This window comes from Musca domestica, unplaced genomic scaffold, assembly GCF_030504385.1.
Source record: "Musca domestica strain aabys unplaced genomic scaffold, Musca_domestica.polishedcontigs.V.1.1 33, whole genome shotgun sequence".
NCBI lineage: Eukaryota > Metazoa > Arthropoda > Insecta > Diptera > Muscidae > Musca > Musca domestica.
Genome location: NW_026712312.1, coordinates 10,083,053 through 10,106,134, shown reverse-complemented (window position 1 = coordinate 10,106,134; position 23,082 = coordinate 10,083,053). Strand labels below are relative to the sequence as shown.

General features: G+C 37.0%; 3 protein-coding genes across 3 annotated transcripts in view; 2 read left to right on the top strand and 1 right to left on the bottom strand.

The window, feature by feature from the left end:
- Positions 1-23,082, bottom strand: part of LOC101893569 (dynein axonemal heavy chain 10-like) — a 129,782-nt gene that overhangs the window by 65,249 nt on the left and 41,451 nt on the right. Inside the window, exons 25-31 of the mRNA XM_059125481.1 lie at positions 11,769-12,002; positions 10,822-10,930; positions 6,982-7,102; positions 5,558-6,302; positions 5,299-5,487; positions 2,609-2,842; positions 2,439-2,543 (exon numbers count right to left, since the gene is read on the bottom strand). Of these exons, the coding sequence (XP_058981464.1) occupies positions 2,439-2,543; positions 2,609-2,842; positions 5,299-5,487; positions 5,558-6,302; positions 6,982-7,102; positions 10,822-10,930; positions 11,769-12,002 (1,737 nt within the window). The remainder of the gene's footprint in view (positions 1-2,438; positions 2,544-2,608; positions 2,843-5,298; positions 5,488-5,557; positions 6,303-6,981; positions 7,103-10,821; positions 10,931-11,768; positions 12,003-23,082) is intronic.
- On the top strand, positions 12,819-15,070 carry LOC101892890 (larval serum protein 2). Its single transcript, XM_020040017.2, has one exon. It carries the CDS (start codon positions 12,841-12,843, stop codon positions 14,935-14,937), a length of 2,097 nt encoding a protein of 698 aa, XP_019895576.2. The 5' UTR covers positions 12,819-12,840; the 3' UTR covers positions 14,938-15,070.
- On the top strand, positions 20,436-22,659 carry LOC131803784 (larval serum protein 2-like). The gene has a single exon (XM_059125480.1). The coding sequence runs from the start codon at positions 20,455-20,457 to the stop codon at positions 22,549-22,551; it is 2,097 nt and encodes a 698-aa protein (XP_058981463.1). The 5' UTR covers positions 20,436-20,454; the 3' UTR covers positions 22,552-22,659.

Genomic DNA, 23,082 nt, shown 5'->3' with positions numbered 1-23,082 from the left:
GATGATTTTAGTTACATTATTCACCGAATTTTTTCATCCAAGTTTCGCATTTGAGTATTGCAATGGTCTACGACAATAGTTGCCTATGCAGGTCCACGTCGTCATATAGACCCTAATATAACGGCTACATTCGGTATTTTTAAGATTTTAAACGAATTTTTTACGGATTTTATTTATTTTTTTTTTTTTTTTTTGAAAATTGTCAAAATCGTTCCAAATGGTGGAGGGTATTCAAAGATCGGCCCGGCCGAACTTACAGCATCTTTACTTGTTTTTTTTTTTAATTTCTTAATTTCTGTGAGATGCTGATGCCTTGTAGTTAAGGCACCATGAGTAGTGGGCCGTTAAGGAAGTTTCAAGTTATTTGGGTGCTCAATACTATTTATATGAGATTTGCGTGTTTGAACATTTAACATTTTTGTGGGGGAGGTACCCGAATGAGAAGACTGATATGTCCTATTTTCGCGCCATATTTGGAAGGAAAAATGGAATGAAGAAAGTTTAAAGAATATTGGGTATTCGTTTCAAATTCGTATTTACATTCATATTACGATTATTAACAAGTTGAGAAATACTGTTAAAAATCATAAAATAATGGGAGTTACAGTTAATATGGGGTATATACGAAGACGAAATTTTGTCATAGGCCATTAGAATATTCAAATACGAATGTTACACACGGAATGACAAACTTAATATAACGTCCATACTATAATGGAGGGTATAAAAATGTCACCCTTTTGTGAAGTTTCCGAACGAAGTGAAGTATTTTGAAAAAATGTTGCTGGGATGTATTTTAGATCCGCAGAAAACTTGCATTGGTATATATATGGAATATATAGGTCCACCTTTTGATATAGCTGTATCAAATCATAACGGTACCCCCAGGAGTTTTGACTATTTTAGTCATAATTTTCAATTGAATTTGATGGTAATTGACAGTTTGTAAGAACTTCGTATAGACCCCATATGTTACCTCCCATTCAGTATTTTGATATTAGACTAATTTTTTGAAATATGGTATTGGAAATTCCCAATAACCAACAAATATATTCCGCTCGAAAAATAGGTCGCAGTACTTATAGATATGGTTCCAAAAGTATTTCTGTCCGAATTTTGATGGGGATTTTTAGTTGCTTTTTTACTTGTTCCACTTTCTTAAGATTGATTAAAATTTGCGGTAATGCCATTTACTTCCAAATTGTTTGGGGTACCAATAACTTGAAATATTTTCAGTATCTACTAATGCATTACTTCATTTTTCAATTTCCATGGAACGGGCATTTGTGTCCAGAGTGCCTGGCAACATTCATAACCAATGTTTGATACATTCTTAAATGCGTCAAACTGTCTACGGCTGTTACGTTGCACAAAAAAGAAAAAAAAAATGCCATCAATAGACTTTAGTTTCTTTCGTCTTGTCACTTTGTTCCGTCCTTGATGTGAGGGTGTTTTGTTTATCCCTTGAAAATCATTGTTAAGTGTCAGGGATAATAATGGCAAAATTATGACATTGTTGTTAGCAGCATTAAAGTTTCTACGTTTGCACAGTGTCCTGTCGTCGGTTTTGGATTGGGATAACAGTTGTCAAACTCTATAAAAAAGGTATATAAACTGTCATAAAATAGCTATATAAACAAAAAAAAAAAAAAAGTGAGAGAAATGTTATTCATAAAATCATCTTTAATAATAAACAAATCGATGATTGGGGTTACTCAAGTATATTTTGAAGAAATTTCCTTTGGGAAATTCATAAGAGTTCCTTTGACTGTTATCCACCTTATCAATTGGTTCACTATCAGAATATTTGCCACCTGTTTGCCCCATATCGTGTTCCCCATAATTTCCAATTTGTTTCCAGAGCTAGAAATCGGTTACTGTGCATGCCACCAAGTTATGTGCAAAGCAAAATTAGTACAAAAAGGAGATGAAAAAATGATGGCAAAAACATAAAAGGATAGTGACGTTTCTGACTGGTACTAACATTGCCAACAACTGCAACAACACAAACAACAACAGATCTAAAATATGTGGAAAAAGAAACATTGCTATTCTCAATGCCGGAAGCATGTTTAGAAATATTTTCGTATAGGTACACACGAAAGTGCTTTCCACTTTTGCAGCCATTGTTGTGAACCGTCATTCTGATGTCCATTTGGAAAAGGACAAGGCAAAGGCAACGAAAAGACGTTCTTGAAAATATGCAGGAAGCAAGAAAATTGTATCCGTTCGAGAATTTAACGTTTCTCTACTAAAGGAGATTTCACTGCGAACTAGACAAAGGACGTAAAACGTAAGTGAATAGTTTTTTTTGTGAATGCCTTAAGAAAAAATACATTTTTTTTATTTGAAACTGCTGGATTTGTTGTGAAAATATTCGGTTTTTATTGTTTTGGCTGGTTTTGCTTAAACACTGAGGTTTTGAAGGAAAAACATACCTGGTCAGCCAGCAGAATGTAGCCATCATTAACCAGACATTGACGTACGGCGGCATTGAAATCCGGATAACCTACGCGAGGACATTCAATCCCTGGAAATAAATCCTAAAAAAATAATTGAAAACATTAGATGCTCCTGAATTAGCCCCCCTAAAGTCGTTTAAGCTTACCTTAATGAGTCCCAAAAACAATGGCACATCCTCGAACACAAATTTTGGAAAGTTCATATCACGCAGCACTCGCATGAGAACCACCGCCTCTGGAAAATCATCCGATTGACGTTTCATAACACCCGCCATACGCAGCACGGAATTCAGCGAACGCAGTCCCCAGTCGTAGTGGCACTGTTTCGACAGTTGTTCCTGGGCCAGAGCATATAAAACTGTCATCTTTTTGGCTAAGACCTTTTGAAAAAAATGTAAAAAAAAATTAAAATTGCGACACTTAAATGAAACGACCAATAAAAAGTGCAAGCGAATTTTGTGGCAGTGGGGCTGTATGGAATGTTTTGGAATACAATATGTAGCGATGTTCTCAATTTGGGCGAATGGATATTTTTCCACGAGACTGGCAGATTTTAAGCCGAATCTGATGTTATTATCGTATGGGTTTTGGATGTAGGATCCGAAAATTTAAAATTAGGGCCTGACATAGGCACTAAACTTTTAAATGTTAACAATAACAAGTCCTTATTATTAAATGAGGATTTTTAATTGGTCTAGTCCTATACTCCGCTCAATTTTCGTTGAGGGTCAGATTTGATCAATATCGCCTACTTCCTGTACTTTAAATGAGATATGTGATGATTTTCGCAAAATGCTCAAATTTGTGCGATGCACTAAATACAGTGGACCGAAGTATTCCACTTCATCTAATGCTGATAAAAATATTGGGATGTGAAAAATTTAGAGAGATTCGAACACTTCGTCGAATCGAAATATCTATTAGATCTATGGTTAACAGAAATATTGAGATAGACGAAGTTTGATGAATACCACTGACTTGTTTCGGGCTACAATTATTCAAAATTTGACCCCTTGTGATGGAGGTACCATATTCACATCAGATCTCTGGTTAAGAGGAATATTTAGAGAAACCAAATTTGAAAAGAATCGCTGACATGTTGCGCATGCTATGGGATGTATAATTATTCAAAATGTTGACCCTTTGTGGGGGAGGTACTACAAGGAGTGAACTGATATATTTCAACTTCACACCAGATCTTGTGTTAATAAAAATATTGGGATGTATGAAATTTGAAGACAATCGAATTCTTATTTCAGATTTTATAATAATTTTGGTTATTCCAGATGTATATCCTTTCTGGGAGAGATACTAGAAGGAGTGTTCCGATATCTACCATCTTCACACTAGATCTTGTGTTAATAACAGTGTTAGGATGTATGCAATTTGAAATCCTTTCTGGGGGAGATACTAGAAGAAGTGGTCCGATATCTACCATCTTCACACCAGGACAATCGAGCTATTCCAAATGTTGACCCTTTATTCCACTGACAAAAATATTGGCATTTGCCAAGCTAAAGCAAAATCGGTTGAACCTTTTATATGAGGTAAATTATTTTCTTTGAAAATTTTCACTTTGTGTGGGAGAGATATCAGAACTCGATCTAATTTTAACAGTAATATTACGAAGTACCAAGTTTGGACTGAATCGGTTATTCCCTTTCAAAGTTATCGTGCTCACCAGCCAGCCAGACAGACGGACGGGCAACCCTATATCGACTCAAAATGTCCTAAAACGTATTTGGTCCAAAGAGGCACGTTTTGGCCGTATGAAATGATATATACCCTCTCTAGCCATATGGCTGAGGGTATAACAAAATATCACAGATCTTTCCAACAATCGTTATGTCGAAGTTGAGGAACGAGACTTGCCTTTAACATTAGAGGTCGACTACAATCTCGGAAAAAAACACAGAACAAAACTAGTCTTGTTTACAAAAATAATTAAAAGAGCTAATCGACATGGGTACTGTCGATCGTGAGGAAAACATAAAAACATTCATTCATCCTTATTTATTTCGGGATTCGATAGAAATATTTTATTCGTGATATATCCAAATGCCTATTAAACGGCAAATATGGTGAAAGCTATAAAAGAAAAACCGAGCGCTACCAATATTTTGAGTCTTGACACTCAAAAGAAAATAAGAACATATTCAAAACTATAAAATGGGGTCTACTTCAAAAGGCGACCATTTTCGAATATGACTTGACTCAGAACACACAGCGCGTAAATACACAAAGGTAGGATGTTATAAAATAAAACTCATTTCAATTCCATGGAACCCATTAATGCCGAAGCTTTAAAAATTTCAAAATTCTAAGTTGTTGCCCATGGTTGTTCGAACAAATATTTCCTTGACAACTCAATTGTCATACCCCACCCCCATGGGAATTCTAATTAAGTTGGTGTGCTAATTTCCATACGTTCCCATATTCTGCACAAAGGAGATAATTGTTATTGTGTTGGTTGGTGAAAAGCTTGACATTGATGGCGATGACGGTGGTCGGTCTAGATGACTGTGGTAGGATTTCGCTGTCAAAACTCACGCTCTTGAATAGACTACAACAGCTGTTCGTGATGATGTTAGGACGATGATGACGACGACGACGATGGTGATGGTGATAGCAATGACTGGCATAAAAGAAGGAAGCAGTTCTAATTATGCGGAGCATAATGGTTATTTTGAGCAAAATGTTACTACCGAAGCATGCATATTGTTGGATTTGGATTTGTATGTATGTATGTGTATGTGTAGATACTACTACCAACATCATTTAGTGTTGCACTTGAAACCGTACATTGGCAATTTGGGTAATTGTCAGCCATACTTACTTTGGCCGTTAAAAAACCATCTGAAAATAATGAGATCAAACAAATTAACTCCAAATCGGGTTTGATGCATGTCACCGGTCGGAAGAGGGCCTTCACGGATTCGGGTAGTTCAGTGCGCCCAGCATAACCAGGGTTCATGGTGACAAAGATGCCCACCTTGCGATCGATTCTTATCTCACTTCCTTCAAACTGAAAGCAAAAATAATTTAATTAAAAGAATGCCACTCCCTCCCTGCCCCCCCCCCATTCAACTACTTACCACAAATCGTTCCAGTTTTCTTATCAGTGCATTTCGTATGGTCTGCAGTTGGGTCGAAATAACACTAAGCACTGAGATGTCGATGCGATTGAATTCATCGAAGCAGCCCCAAGCTCCACATTGTGCCAGACCTGAGAGGATTGTGCCAACCGCCCTAAAATCCATGCCTTCGCCACAGTTGGTGACGACGCACAGCAGAGCCATGGCCTTGGCCAAATCCTTTGTGGTTTCCGTTTTGCCAGTCCCTGCTGGTCCAGCTGGTGCTCCACCCAAATTCATGAGGAGTGCCTGTGTTATTGTCAAATAAATACGATCCGTTAGCGGTGTAATTACCAGGCGGGAGTTCAAACCCAAATATTCATAGCCGTAATCAAATCGTCCCGTACACTGGATGACATACAAGTTGTCGTACATTTTGATCCAGTAGAAACGCAATTGGCTCTCCCAGCTGAATTCACGCGCATCCAACACATTGTCTCTCACGAATGTTTCGATAATATCCCGGGCATGCACATCGATGGTTGCAACGGTCCTGAACTTTTTGCGGTCGTTCGTGCTGAGGTTGGAACGCACCTTCAACACCAATTCGTCCATTTGGTAGTTCTGTTTGTCGAGAAAATCCTTCATCGCTCTCAGGTTGCCAAAATTCTGAGCCTGGTTGAAGGCTTCCTCCACCTCCGACGTCCACCACACCTGGCTGGCAGCCAAGCCAACCATACTTTGGTAATTCATTAGCCAATCTGGTCTGGTGGTGGAAGTTCATGAAAGAAAAAAAATTGGAATCGTGGTTAACGGCAAAATGTGAATGAATCAATTTTATGACACAAAAGCGATTTCATTAAATTTTACGACACCAAATAAAACCGACACACACACACACCCTCCCCCACTCCGTTAATAAAAATCCTCTGTGGTCACAGCGGCCAGTGTGGAGATATCATCGCCAACGACAAGGATGACATTCCGCCATCCGCCAAGTATCCGCAAACCCCACCAAGAACCAAGCCATCAGCGACAGCGGCATCATCGTGGGGAGTGTCATTATCGTCGGCAAACGCCAGTGTTATATTGGTCTTGCGGTTAATCGATGTCAATAAAAAGATAAATCGCTTATAACGACAAAATTATTCATTGTAGGTCGTAAAAAACGAAATCGAACGGAAAAGTGTCATTGCAACGGCCAACGGCCAACAGCCGTCGCCACTTCAGTTAATGTATAAATATAATGTTCTTCCAACATATTTGGGCCAGCTGCCAGCTGCCAGCTGCAAGTTGGCTGGGATAAATTGAAAATGAATTTGTCACACATAAAACGTATTGGGGGATGTTGCAGTTCGGTGTGGGAGTTAAAACTAATGCCTTCTTCTTCACATCAAAAATTGTTTTGTTTTGCGTTCTGGAAGAAAATCGATTTTCACTCTTACCTGGTGATTTCGAGGTCGGTTCCATAGTCATATATGGCTTTTTTGGTTAAATAACGATTTGATCGGCGCATTTCGTCCAAGACATCGTTCATCCAATTTTCCACTCTTCCTTGGGCTCGCACTGCAAAAAAGATGATTTTTATTGGCACATTAATTGATTTTGCCGAATAAATAATATCTAATTAAAGTTTATAATAACCATAGAAGGCCTGTTAGAAATTGTGAGGTATATGACATATTTTCTCCGACATATCATACATATGTCGAAAAATTCGTTGATTTTATAAAAATAACAGTAGTCTTGAGCATGGCTATTTTGCAACAAAACATCTGAAATGAAAACTAATAAAGGGGACAAATGTCAAATGAAAATTGTTTAAAGAAAATACTTTTCATTCAGAACAAAAATCCAGCCTTAGGTTTTAAGATCTCTTAAAATATTAAACTTCTATCATTATAATCAGTGAGGTTTCAATAATACGACCATACATATATGACGTTTTCGATATTTACAACGTTTCTTTAAAAGTTTCAGTCGGTTTTGTTGACAGATAATATACCCTTAGCTTATGCCCGATAATAAAATATATTTTGTTCACCCTTTATTAGGATGGTACCATAGGAGTGGATCAGTATTTCCCATTCCGTGTTTCAAAAAGAGAGGGCCGAAAATGCCATATTCCCACCAGATCATGAGTTTAGTGAAACATTGAGATATACTAAGTTTAAAGAGAATCGCTGACTTGTTGGGCATGTTATAAGGGTTATAAGTATTCCGAATGTAGAGCATTTATGGTGGAGGTACAAGAATGAGCGGCCCGTTATATTTCATATTTACATCACATCTTGCATTGATAGATATAGTGAGATGTTTGAACTTTGAAGACAATCGGGTTTTTATTTCACATTTTAATTATTAAAAATGTTGTCCCTTTGTAGGGGATGTACTTGTTCAATGAGTTTCATGTTTATACAAAATGTTGACCCGTTGTGGGGGAGGTACTAGGAGGAGTGGTTCGATATCTACCGTCTACAAGATGTAGTGTATCTTGCGATATGTAAAATAAATATGAAGACATTTTATAAGTAGACCGGTATTGTCTATTTTCGCACCTGACCTAACACTGATAAAAATATTAAGCTTTGCAAAGTTTAAAGATTGTTTCCTGTTTTCCTGAGAAAAATATTTTCAATGAAAATATGACCTTTTGGGGGAGGTACAGGAAGGTCGTTTTGGCTATATTAAATTGCCGTATCTATGGCAATGGCTGAGGGTATAAAAAAACCAGAAAAGCTACATAAAACCTCAAAATATAGATTATGTAGGCCGTGATATATAAGCCGATTTAATGAATTAATAATTCGGAAGTTCGACATATAATGAATCTGTCCTTCGGGGCTCTGAACCATTTCTCTCCAGATACAAAGATTATTTTGTAATGGAGGAGCCGGTGTATGTAGACTGAAAATAATCTTTTGGGCACTTAAGAGAGGACCCAACAACTTAAAATACGAAATGATCAAACTTTTTGTACGTATTAACTGCAAAGAGATATAAACTACTAAACACCATAAATATCTCATTATTGGACAAAACGGTGAGGACAATATATTTTAAATTTCTTATCAAAAGTTCAGCCTTATTTGGAATGCTGCAAAATAAAAGCCATTTCGTTACAAAAAAAAAAGGTACAAAGAAAAATACCAAACAAATCCAAATTAATATAATTTGAAACATAATTGGGAATTCATTAAAAAATATGTTTTACTTCTTAATTTGGGCAAATAAAACACTCAACCACCCGCGTTGTGGTATCGCCTGTAATTGCCATTCGCAACAAAAGAGAAATCGGAAAAAATCCCATGAATTGTTTAATTTTCTTCCTCAATTTTTACAACGGATTCATGTTCCATTAAATCAAGAACTGGTATTTGTTGTTGTTTCTGTTTTTCTTTGGCATGTGGAACGAGGGGAATGGAGACCAAGACAGGCAATAGATATTTTTCGATTCGCTTTGATTCCATTCTTTTCTTTTTTGTCAAGTTAACCATTATTACTGTTGTACTGCTTCCTGTTTCCGTTTCAAATCCTCTGGTGTTTTTTTTTCTGCTGTCGCATGTCAAAAGATTTGAATCTCTTCATTTGATCGCATCAGAAACGGAAGAATTGCTTAAAACAGCATTCGTTGGGTCGTCGGACACAATCAGTCAAAGTGGGGGCCCCAGAATTTCGGAAACGGAAGTTTGAGAAATTTCCTATTTGAAATTTGGTCAAACGTTTGATTTTAATGAATACTCCATCTCGTTGTTTCGCTTTGTTCATCTGTTTCTTCTTCGTTTTTGAGCTTCAGAAATGCCGTGGAGGGGTGGGGGTGGTCTTTTTTATTGTTCTCGTTTTCTTCTTTTATTAGTCGCACCAATTTATATTGGCATTGTCATTGGCGTGGCGAGCATTCGAATCGATATTAATGACTTCGTAACAATAATTAGATCCGCCAAGAATAACATTTGAATTGGATGTATTTGTAATCACTGATGCTTGGAGTATTAGATTACACGAAGAGGTTTATTAAAATTTATGATTTGTTGTAAAATTGTGAATCATTTTTGATCACCGTTCAATTGACGAGAATTTCTGGGGTTTGCAGAGACATAAAAGTTTATGAAAAAGCGTGATATTTTACGAGCCACTATTTTGGGGAGGGATTTACATTTCCTTATTTCGTTTGAAAATATTTAAGAGGTTCCACTTGTCTGGCTGTATCTTATTTTTTTCATATACTTCCTGGAATTCTCTAATTACACACGAATTAATGGAAATAAATCCAAATTAAATATCACAATTGTATGGAAATATAAGTTGACATTTGGTCAGACATTTGTACAACTTTTTGCTATGAAAAATGGGAATTGGAATCTTAAAAGGATTGGAATCCTGTTTAATAAATGTTGCAATTTGAGGTGAAGACAACTCTAGATGGTTTCGTGTTTCTGGCCACAAAAACAACACAAACTCTATCTGGTTTCAAAGATTAGCAATGATTTATTAACTTTGACGAGATGTTATTATATTGGAATGACATTCGGTATTACTCACTCGCAAATTGTTATAACCCATGTATATTTCCATGGAAATCATTTATTTTTCTTAGTGTTTTATTCAAATCAATTTAATATGCTCATACGAAGAATATTTTTAAATATATTCTGAATTAAAAAAAAAAAAAAAAAAAAAAAAAACAAATCCAGTAGCTTTCTCAAGAATTCAATTTGCTTAAGACTTGGTGCGTTCAGCGCAATAAGGCGTATAATCAGGAAGATGATAATAAAACAAAGAGGGAAATAAAGAAATGCTAACAGCGAAAATAAAATAATTTTGAACATTGCAATCAGCGTCAAAATGAATGGCATCACCCCAAACAACAGTATCTGTAAACTACACCCTCAATCAATTGCTACGTTGCTCCATGAAGGGGGAAAGACCCAACATTGGCTAGGCAGCTCTCCGTCTTAAGAACATCGGCGTCCACTGCCCAAATACAGATGAGACATTTGCTTCGCGGATGTGAAGAACAATTGCCAACAGTCCATAAGTAAAACAAGCAGTTTAAAGAAAAGAGATGGCAAATGGCGACGCTGATTATTTTTATTTTTATGGTGATTATTACTCAGCTGTTGTGAATGACCACTGGCGAATACGCCAATGAAAACGAATAAAATATGGAACACAAACACAATCACAATTAAGGAAAATCTGAGCGAGCAATGCTTCTAGTATTCAATGAAATTGGGCGCCCAAGGCCAATTATGGGACATACAAAAAGTTATAACTTTACTTACCATTTTGACGGAACTCCAGAATTTCACCTTCAGTTGATATCATGGCATTGACAATACTCAATGTGGAGCTCTCCTTGATTATACGCAGCGATTTCACATTGTCGTACATCTGGACGCAATGACAGCAAAAAGAAAAAAAACAAAAAAAAAAAAAAAAAAAAAAAACAAAAAATAAATAAATAAAAATTACAAAATCCCTTTGTTTTTATAAAAATAAAGAAACGGAAACACGTAATGGCTATGTGACATATCAAAGCATTTAACCTTGAACGTTCCCCAGACACAGTCCGAAACCCAATTTTTTAGGGAAGGAACTAAACAAGTGAATCTGTGTAAGGTATCTCTCAAATCCAGGACGAAAATTTTATTTGGTATATAAATATGAGTTTGGAATAAGACCCCAATATGGAGTGGATTGTACCTTAGGCTCCGCAAAAGATTACTAATTTTTCACAATCATTTGTAGGGGAGGCACTAGAATGAGTGTTCCCATAAAGGCCTTGTTTTCACCCCCATCCAACTAAAATTCTATAATTTGGATTTGTTCCATAGAATATAAGAGTTATGTTTACTCAATCAATTGTGTGCTTACCTTAGTGAGTGGAATACGATTTCTTTCCTCGAAAATTTGTATATTGCCCTAATTGGGTATAATATTCACTTTGTATAATATATTTGAGCTCTATCAAAATTGTAAATTGAGATTGGAACAATATGCCTGGTTCTTAGTTTGGCAGATATATTAAAAATTTCTAAGGTTTATACCGTATCAGATCAGTCAATTGACTTCTAATCTAGCCTTGAAGTACTGAAACATATATTTTAATCCAAATTATATTTTACAACTGTCAAATTTGTAACAATTTAGCGTCTTCGCCAAATATCCAAAATGAAGTCGGACATCACATAACCGCCACGAGGCCAGTATTGTTAATTCAAAATCTTACCTTTATAATGTGATTTTGAACTGCTGTTGGCTCAGAGCTTCCCAAGATCGACAGCAGCTCATCTGTGGAAATGAAATAAAATCGGGGAAATATTCGTCGTTTCGATTCCAAATATTCATTGAGAGATTTTTGGCAATTTTCCAGGCCCATGCTAAGACCTTGAATTTCAGGCAGTCGTCCGGGTATGGTACAAAACGGCACCACCAACGGGTTTTTAGCACAATCGATCATTATCTGAAAAATAATAATATTAAAAATGTTAAATATACTAATATTATACTAATAATATCAGTGTGACCTCTATTAGCATCGAATTTTTGTTGGTCAGACTTTGAAATCGTATCTTTTATGGGATCAACTAATGATTTCTACCTCCCTATATCCGGTATTTTAATTATTATTCACCGGAATTGTTTAACATTTCGTATTTGAAGTTCGTAATGGGTACTATATTCTATGACAGAAAATTGTCTCTTCAGATCCGGGTCCTCGAATAGTCCCTAAATATCGGTATCAGTGTCTGAATCGTGTTACTGTACTAGACTCTAGCAAAATTGTCTAACTCCTTTACCGCAGTCAATCCATTTTCAATTCAAAAAAAAAAAAAAAAAAAAAAAAAATTGCTTAATGATGTCGTAATGTCCTCCCAACTACATCTTCATACATATACAGTAAATTGCTGGTCCGCGTACACACCTACTTTAGTTGTCATTCTACAATTTTAGAATTCTTATCAAATCTCTAACAAATAAATTGATTATTCATGTTGCTGTAATTTTACAGGCAATCAGACACTGAGGTGATGCTGACCCCGCGTTAAATCGAAGTGACTATCACATTTTCAAGTCGTTGACCACAGATCAAATTGACTGATTCGCGTTAGAAACAGACACTAATTTGTTGGTGTTTTCTTTTTTTCAACCAGACAGTTTCATAAACAATTTCCCCAGCCATGTTGTGTTTGTTACGGAATCACTTTCATCAGACCTCAATAGATTTGATCTGATATTCCATCTGTTCCAAATAGGTATAAAAAGGGCTCGCACAAGGTAGTTGGGTATGATTTCGAAAGATGAAGTCGTTCACAGCAGTTTCAGTCGTCTGCTTGGCCCTTTGTGCCTTGGGCAGCCCAGTAACGCAACAAAAGTTTGCCGATAAGGATTTCTTGGAAAAGCAAAAGTTTGTCTTGGAAGTCCTGCAGCATGTCTATCAGGATGATGTGTTTGTGACCAAATTCGATGAGACCTATGCCACCTACCTGCCATGGGAACACTTGGAGGACTACAACAATGCCGACAAATTGACCGAGTTCTTCGATCTGTGGCAACACAAGCCACTGTGTGACGAGGTTGTATTCTCTCCAGTCTACGCCAACCATGTTGAGTACGCTTTGGGTTTGGGACGTTTGTTCTACTTCGCCAAGGACTGGAAGGCCTTCACCCATGCTGTGTACTGGGCCCGCGTCCACGTGAATAAGCAACTATTTGTGTACGCCCTTAACTTGGCCACTGTTCTGCGTGACGACTTACACGGTGTGACTACCCCTGCTGTGTACGAGGTCCTGCCATGGCATTTCTTCGATGTGGAAACTGTGACCAAAGCTGAACACCAAGCCCTCCACGGATTCCACAATGTCAAGCAGTTGGACAACGTCTTCAACGTAGTCGTCAAGTCCAACTACAGCAACGTGTACGACAATGTTAACTACGACCACACCTTGGCATATTTCACCGAAGATGTTGGCCTCAACGCCTTCTACTACTACTACAACCTGCACTACCCCTACTGGACCAAGGGTCCTGAGACTCATGAATTCAGCAAGGACCGTGTGGGTGAGTTGTATTTGTACTTGCACAGGCAATTGTTGGCTCGTTACTATTTGGAACGTTTGTCCAATGATTTGGGTGAAGTACCGCAATTGAACGTGTACCAGAACTACGAACCCGGGTACTACAGCAATTTGGCCTACTACAAAGGTGTCAGCTTCCCCGATCGGCCCAATGACTACAACTTCTATAATAGTGGAAACTACGATTTGGTGAAAGAGCTTGAATTCTATTTAAAACGCGTTGCTGATTTTGTGGACACCACCACCGATGACTTCCGGACTGCGGTGGAGAAGCTTGGAAATACTTTGCAGGGCAATTCCTTTAGCCTGGACAAGAAACTGTACGGCAGTCTTGATAATCTTCTTCGCGAGGTTGTCAACGAAGGACGTTACTATGGCAAATTCGGCGATGTTTTGCCTGGCACATTGTCGCAGTATGAAACCTCTTTGCGCGATCCTTTGTTCTATTCTCTGTACAAGGAACTTGTCGGTTATTATTGGCGTTTAGCTGGAAACTTCCCTGAGTACCAGAAGAAGGATCTAGAATTCCCTGGTGTAACTCTCGATACAGTCCATCTGCCCGAAAAATTGACCACCTTCTTTGAGTATTTCGATTCCGATGTGAGCAACCTTGTTGACGTTGCTACTCCTGCTGTTGAAGGTTCCTCTGATGCTTTGTACACATTCGGACGCAACTCGGTCTACGAAGGTCATAGTTTCGTGGTCAAGGCACGCCAAAAGCGCGTCAATCATCAACCATTCGAATTCACTTTGGACGTCACTTCGGATAAGACCCAGAAAGCAGTCGTCAAGGTATTCCTCGGCCCCAAATACGATGAGAATGGTCATGTGCTGAATTTGGAGGACAACTACCAAAACTTCTTTGAATTGGATCACTACGTCGTTGACTTGGTTGCTGGTGTAAATCACTTGAAACGCAGTTCCGAAGAATTTGCCTGTTCTACAAATGACCAGACCACATACTTCGAGCTGTACAAGAAGCTGTTTGATGCCACCAATTCCGATTATCAATTCCCCCTTACTTCTGGTCAATGCGGTTTCCCTCGTCGCTTGCTTCTGCCCTTGGGCAAGAAGGGAGGTTTAACATACCAGTTCTTCTTTGCCGTATACCCATACCATGCTCCTGAAGTAGCTCAGTTCTCGACATACGACCCTGCCGTAAGCTGTGGTGTTGGTTCTGGCAGTCGCTATGTGGACGCCTTGCCCTTGGGATATCCTTTGGAGCGTCCAGTCCTACATGATTACTACTTCAATGTTGGAAATTTCAAGTTTTACGATGTGACCGTTTACCACAAAGAAGATACTACTAATGTAGTCTAAAGACGAAGCCGATGCGTTGGCAACGAATTGAATGTTTAAAATTCAAAAATTAATTGGCTTAAAATTCTTTCAATTTTTGTATTTTTTTGAACAAAAAAAAAAAAAATATATAAATAAATTAATGGAAATTTAATAGTTATGATTTTTTCATTTCGGGGTTGCATGGGATATTTGTTAAAAGTAGCCCCCTTTTGAGGATAACTCCATTTTTGTAATGTATTTTTTATGTTTTGGTCATATTTTCCATTTAATGTTCCTAAATTTTGGCATTTTGAGTTCTTTTTATGTAGAAAGGGTATTTACGAAAAAATATCCGTATAGGTTCATCTTTGGTACAATACCCCTGATTTTATATATTGCAAGGGTCTAGGTAATATTTTTCAATCGATTTGGTTTTAACTTGGTTTTTAGGCCTTCGATCACTATTTCGCAATATATGTATGACGATACTTTGGAGTAGCGCCTTTATTAGAATGCTCCCGATTTATCTAAATTCGAAGGGACTTGACCATATTTCCAAGTTTTTGCAAATAATTATGTTTTCTACGAGTATAAAAATCGTTCTGTAGATGGTATTTAACATCAGTATAGCCGATTTGGTTTGAAAAATTTTTGATGAAGTTATTGGTATTGGTCAGAAAGGCAAAACTGCCATATGCAGTTAAAATCTCTATCAAATTTTAAAGCTCTATCCTAATATATCTTAAACTAGAACCCGAGCCACTTTTAGCCTAAGAACCCAGAAGTTCTTAGGGGTTTTAATCTAAAAACGAGTACTGTCAAGTTACTTGCAATTTCTACAACCCAAACTGGTTATTGGGCAGTGAAATTAAAAGAAAATTTGAATTGTGGGAAAGGGCTACTTTTTTATTGACAGAAATGTATGTCATTTTTTATTGCACATATTAAGAATAAAATTTTCTTTTTCTAACAGACACGCAACAACAATATGTGATCTGGAATAATTCTTACTTTGTCACTTTCCCCAAAAAATGAAGAATAATGGGAGTTTTTGACTCGCATTTCATACGCGTTAAATTTTATGTAAGAAAGCCAAAAACCTCATTTTTACTTTTAGCAAACCAATTTGAATGTAATTTTCATAAAAAACTATTGTACCTAGATATATGGTTTACTCTGAGATTTATACAGAAATTTTGTAAATACCTCTTCTTCTAACACCTTCGACCTAAAATAGAATTTTATGAAAATTTCAGGCATCTGCTTAAATTAGAGAAAAATTAATGGAAACATGTAAAAAAAACTTTAGGTTGAATTTGGCAATTTTCAAAAAAAAAAAAATAAATAAATAAATAATAATAATAAAAATAAAAATAATAATAATAATAATAATAATAATAATAATAATAATAATAATAATAATAATAATAATAATAATAATAATAATAATAATAATAATAATAATAATAATAATAATAATAATAATAATAATAATAATAATAATAATAATAATAATAATAATAATAATAATAATAATAAGAATAATAATAATAATAATAATAATAATAATAATAATAATAATAATACAAATAATAATAATAATAATAATAATAATAATAATAATAATAATAATAATAATAATAATAATAATAATAATAATAATAATAATAATAAAATCCGTTAAAAATTCTGTTAAAATCTTGAAAATACCAAATGTAACCGTTATATTAGGGTCTATACGACAACGTAGACCTGCATGGGTAACTTTTGTCATAAGCGGTGAATAATGAGGGCTTTGGTAACGTTATATAAGGGCTATACGAAGACGTTGACCGTTCTAAAATAACGATTTGTTGGAGATTTTTGGACAAACTCCCACAAAGGGACCTATAGTAGAATTTTATGATAGATAATTTTGTATAATATTTTGACTTGCTACGATTCCATTTAAAGGCTGTTTTTAGCCATATATAAAAAGGACAAAAAGGCCTTTTTGTTGACTCGCTTGAGGAATAAAATTTCTTACCAAAATATTCTTCGTGTTTCTACCTGCAGTATTGCCGAAGATACTATATACCTAAAATGAACGAATTACGAGAAATCTTAATCCGAAAATTGAAAAAAGTGTGCAAGAGAAAATTACTTGCACCCTGTGTTTAGGCTACTTTCAAAACGCCGATACTAATCTTTTAAGCTCTATTTTTGTAATCCACTGGATTTGCCCGATAATAATCGAAAAAAATAAAAAAAAGTGTTGTCCGGTGTAATACAATAATAATAAGTTAATATGTTGAAATATCCCTGTCTTTATGCCCTTCACACCACCTTAAGAAATTTCATTGATTTATCGATGTAAAGTTCTACCTCTGAATACAATTGACCTCTGAATTTTGACATAATTTCCCATTCGTGATAACAACCGATTTTAGATATTTTGAACGTCTTGACACATCTTTCAGCGGGAGTAAGTGGAACTTGATTTTTTTTGAAATTCTCACGTGGAAAACACATCCTTGCAAAAGGATTGCAAAAGGATCATTGGTATTTTAAAGACCATTGTCACATTTTTAACTGAATCAGGTGCAATGTGATATCTCGTGATCGTATAATTCGTATCACTCAAATAGTGACCTTTGGTAGTAGTATTTTTCGCTACTAAGTCTGACTGTTAGCCTGTGGTGGTAGAGCTCAGATTCGAATGTAGATTAGCATTATAAATAGGGTGACAGACTTACGCACAAATGTGTTTGTGGAGGCGTGGAGAATACAACACATCTGAGGATTTCGAGGACTACGATGCGATAACACACATATGGATTTCGAGGACTACCGATATGGACACATTTTAAGTGTTCTTATGGAATTTAACACAGAATTCATTTGTTTTGTCTATTGTAGCATTTTTTAGGAAATTGCGCTATCCTTGGTTAAGCAAATCACCATTTACACGATGTAAATTCTATACGACGGAAGTAGTTTTAATATCTTAATCGCATTTGAAAGAGTGGTGTCTGGCGCAATTCAGCATCCTGAACCTGAACTCCCAATATTTTTTTTTATCAAGAATCAACTTTATCCTAACTTTCTTTTTTTTATATTTTATATGCTGCAACTCGTTTATTTGAAATTTGAGCTTTAGGGGATTGTAAAGACATCGAGGGTATGAGTTATTTTAAAGATATTATACAGAATAGCCTTACGTCATTATCAAACCATATGTTCTGCCACAGTTAAAGATTGAGTAAGAAATTTTAAATCTCACCGAAAATCAAACACTTCAAATAAACATCAAGAATATTTGCGGCAAATTAAAAATTGCTATTAAAAATAATACAACAAAAAGGGCAAACAACGCATCGCATGATGAGGTGAGTGAAACAATTTCATTTGATTCACAATTACATCAGACTTTTGTTTGTTTTGCTGGACAAATTTATGCAGCGTTGCAATCAAAGGTTATCAGTTTAATCGAACCCGCTTTCGAAAACATCTGTTGCGAGGTAAACAAATTAATGTATGCACCACTGGGTGATTAACACTTTATGAGCCGTTGGAATCTTCATTATCCCATACAGAGGATGTGAAAATAAAATTGACCATAATCAGTATATTTTATAGTCCAAATAATTTTTGACTGGTCAGAACTCAAATAAACTTATTAAGATGTAACATTTTATCAGAATGTGAAAACTTATTTGCAATTTGTTGGATATATGATTGGACAGGGTATATATCATTTGATACGGCCAAAACGTGCCACATCGAAATAACGGTTTTAGACCCTAGGTCTCTTTGGACCAAATCCGTTTCAGGATATCTGGTGTCGATCTAGCGATGTCTGTCTGGCTGGCCGATTTGATCCAAAGTTGCTACATCGTAATATTATTGTCGAACTTAGATCGAGTTCGGAGATGGACAATATCGGTCCACTCCTTCTGGTACCTCCCACACAAAATATCAAAATTTTCAAAGAAAATAATTTATTGCACAGAAAGAGAAAGGATAATCGGATTTTGCTCCAACTTTGCGAATCCTAATATTTTCATCAGTGCTAGGTCAGGTGCGAAAATGGAAAATGTCGGTCCACTCCATTAGGTACCTCCCGCACAAAGGGTCAAAATGTTGAACTCTTATAAAATGTGATGCAAGAGTCAGATTGTCTTCAAATTTCACACATCTCAATATTTTTATTAACCCAAGGTCTGGTGTGGAAATGGAATATATCTGTCCGTTCCTTCTGGTACCTCCCCCACAAAAAATCGAAATTTTCACAAAATATTTTTCGCACAGAAAGAGAAACGATAATCCGATTATGCCCCAACGTTGCGAATCCTATGCGAAAATGGACAATATCGGTCCACTCCATTAGGTACCTCCCCTCAAAGGGTCAAAATTTTTAATAATTACAACTCTCATAAAATTTGATTTAAGAGTTCGATTGACTTCAGTTTTCACACATGGCACTAATTTTATTAACTCAAGGTCTGGTGCCAAGATGGAATACATCAGTCCATTCCGTCTGGTACCTCCTCCACAAAAGATCGAAATTTAAAAAAAACTCTGCACAGAAAGAGAAGCAATAATCCGATCTTGCTCCAACTTTGCAGAACGCGGGCTGATATATTTTGAAACTCTACGTCAAATAATGTGGGCTGTATCGTGATTTCAAAAGACGGACAGACGGACGGACATCGTTTAATCGACTTAGAATTTTATGCTAATAATAAATATATGTACTTTACGGGGTCTACGACGAATATTTAGGGGTGTTACAAATGGAATGACAAAGTTATTTCAAGGTGAGGGTATAACAATGGAACACCAAACTCACCTTTTAAGTACTAGTATTTGCTTCTTCAAAAGGTTCTACTTTTTGAGGGGCAGGAACCAGATCTAACGTTGATGGGTATATTGGAGTGTGGTTCTTTCTTTTCCTATTTGTTACCTGTGTGTGCTAATTTTTACAATTCATGATTAAATATATCTCTCGCTAACAACTCTTTTCCAAAGATTCTAAAAACTGTGGAATGGCAAAGAAAATTTAAAATGTGACCTCGAACATATGGTGCGCACTAATCCCTGTTGGGAATAGTTGTTAGGCTACGCATATATGTTTCTGTGAAAATATGGATATCTCAATTACCTGATGTCCACATGTCTACAAGGAACACTCTTTAAACATATTTTCGCACGAAGATGTGGAGATTTTTCAAGGCTATATAAAGCATAAATGTGCATTATCAACCTTAAAGTGCACTTCAAGCGATTATCAATTTGTTATTTGTTTCATATTTCATCGATATTTAAATTGTTGTTTGAACGCTGGCTCCCATATAAACACTTGTTGAAAATTCATTGACCTCCGTCTAATATTGATAAGATATTGCTAAGCAGAGATTATTTTTTCGAATTGCAAGATTTTCCGATTGTATTCTAATCGTAGTGTTTCCATTTTGTTCAAAATATGTTTGATTAGGTGAAAAATGTACGATGTTGCATCGTTACCAGCAGGTATAAAAAGGGCTCGCTCAGGGTAGTTGGGTATGATTTCGCAAGATGAAGTCGTTCACAGCAGTTTCAGTCGTCTGCTTGGCCCTTTGTGCCTTGGGCAGCCCAGTAACGCAACAAAAGTTTGCCGATAAGGATTTCTTGGAAAAGCAAAAGTTTGTCTTGGAAGTCCTGCAGCATGTCTATCAGGATGATGTGTTTGTGACCAAATTCGATGAGACCTATGCCTCCTACCTGCCATGGGAACACTTGGAGGACTACAACAATGCCGACAAGTTGACCGACTTCTTCGATCTGTGGCAACACAAACCGCTGTGTGACGAGGTTGTATTCTCTCCAGTCTACGCCAACCATGTTGAGTACGCTTTGGGTTTGGGACGTTTGTTCTACTTCGCCAAGGACTGGAAGGCTTTCACCCATGCTGTGTACTGGGCCCGCGTCCACGTGAATAAGCAACTGTTTGTGTACGCCCTTAACTTGGCCACTGTTCTGCGTGACGACTTACACGGTGTGACCACCCCTGCTGTGTACGAGGTCCTGCCATGGCATTTCTTCGATGTGGAAACTGTGACCAAAGCTGAACACCTAGCTCTCCACGGATTCCACAATGTCAAGCAGTTGGACAACGTCTTCAACGTAGTCGTCAAGTCCAACTACAGCAACGTGTACGACAATGTCAACTACGACCACACCTTGGCATATTTCACCGAAGATGTTGGCCTCAACGCTTTCTACTACTACTACAACCTGCACTACCCCTACTGGACCAAGGGTCCTGAGACTCATGAATTCAGCAAGGACCGTGTGGGTGAGTTGTATTTGTACTTGCACAGGCAATTGTTGGCTCGTTACTATTTGGAACGTTTGTCCAATGATTTGGGTGAAGTACCTCAACTGAATGTGTTCGAGAACTACGGACCTGGTTACTACAGCAATTTGGCCTACTACAAAGGTGTCAGCTTCCCCGAACGTCCCAATGACTACAACTTCTATAATGATGGAAACTACGATTTGGTTAGAGATGTAACGTTATACTTCGAACGTGTTGCCAAGTTTGTAGACACCACCACCGATGACTTCCAGACTGCGGTGGAGAAGCTTGGAAATACTTTGCAGGGCAATTCCTTTAGCCTGGACAAGAAACTGTACGGCAGTCTTGATCTTCTGTTGCGCGAGGTTGTCAACGAAGGACGTTACTATGGAAAATTCGGCGATGTTTTGCCTGGCACATTGTCACAGTATGAAACCTCTTTGCGCGATCCTTTGTTCTACTCTCTGTACAAGGAACTTGTTGGTTATTATTGGCGTTTGGCTGGAAACTTCCCTGAGTACCAGAAGAAGGATCTAGAATTCCCTGGTGTCACTCTCGATGATGTCCATCTGCCCGAAAAATTGACCACCTTCTTTGAGTATTTCGATTCCGATGTGAGCAACCTTGTTGACGTTGCTACTCCTGCTGTTGAAGGTTCCTCTGATGCTTTGTACACATTCGGACGCAACTCGGTCTACGAAGGTCACAGTTTCGTTGTCAAGGCACGCCAAAAGCGCGTCAATCATCAACCATTCGAATTCACTTTGGACGTTACTTCGGACAAGGCCCAGAAAGCAGTCGTCAAGGTATTCCTTGGCCCAAAATACGATGAGAATGGTCGTCTGCTGAAGTTAGAGGACAACTACCAAAACTTCTTTGAATTGGATCACTACGTCGTTGACTTGGTTGCTGGTGCAAATCACTTGAAACGCAGTTCCGAGGAATTTGCTTGTTCTACAAACGATCAGACCACATACTACGAGCTGTACAAGAAGCTATTTGATGCCACCAATTCCGATTATCAATTCCCCCTTACATCTGGTCAATGCGGTTTCCCTCGTCGCTTGCTTCTGCCCTTGGGCAAGAAGGGAGGTTTAACATACCAATTCTTCTTTGCCGTATACCCATATCATGCTCCTGAAGTAACTCAGTTCTCGACATACGACCCTGCCGTAAGCTGTGGTGTTGGTTCTGGCAGTCGCTATGTGGACGCCTTGCCCTTGGGATATCCTTTGGAGCGTCCAGTTCTGCATGATTATTACTTTAAGGTTGGCAATTTCAAGTTCCACGATGTCACCGTTTACCACAAGGAAGGAACAACAAATGTTGTTTAATTTGATATCCGAGTTGTGGCGAAGTCCACAAATTTTAAAGTTCTGATATAATTTGATTTTGTTTAATAAATTCCTTTTGAGATTGAATTCATTTAATTCGCAAATATACATTTTGCACTTCTTTTTTATTTCAGTCATAAAATTAAGAAAATTAATTCAGCTATTTAAATGTATGTGGGATAATTAGGAATAACTGAAGGCATATGGGAATCATTATTGGCCATTCAAATGTTTAAGACGTGTTCTTAATCATTATTTGTTTTGTGTGACCAGTAAAGGGATTCCTGATTGTATAACCTTAGCTACGCTGTCAACTGTTTAATTTGGTATTGTATGAAAACACCTCCGCTTTAAGATTATGTACCCGTAAAAGAGTACACCTCAGACTTTTCGATTATTTTGTGATTATGATGGGAATAACGAAACTGTCTTCATCTTTCGGTCTCGTTTTTCCAGGATAGATTTCACATGAATTAACCTTGACAACCAACCAGGTCGGGTAACGCAAACACACATACCGGTCGACATGCT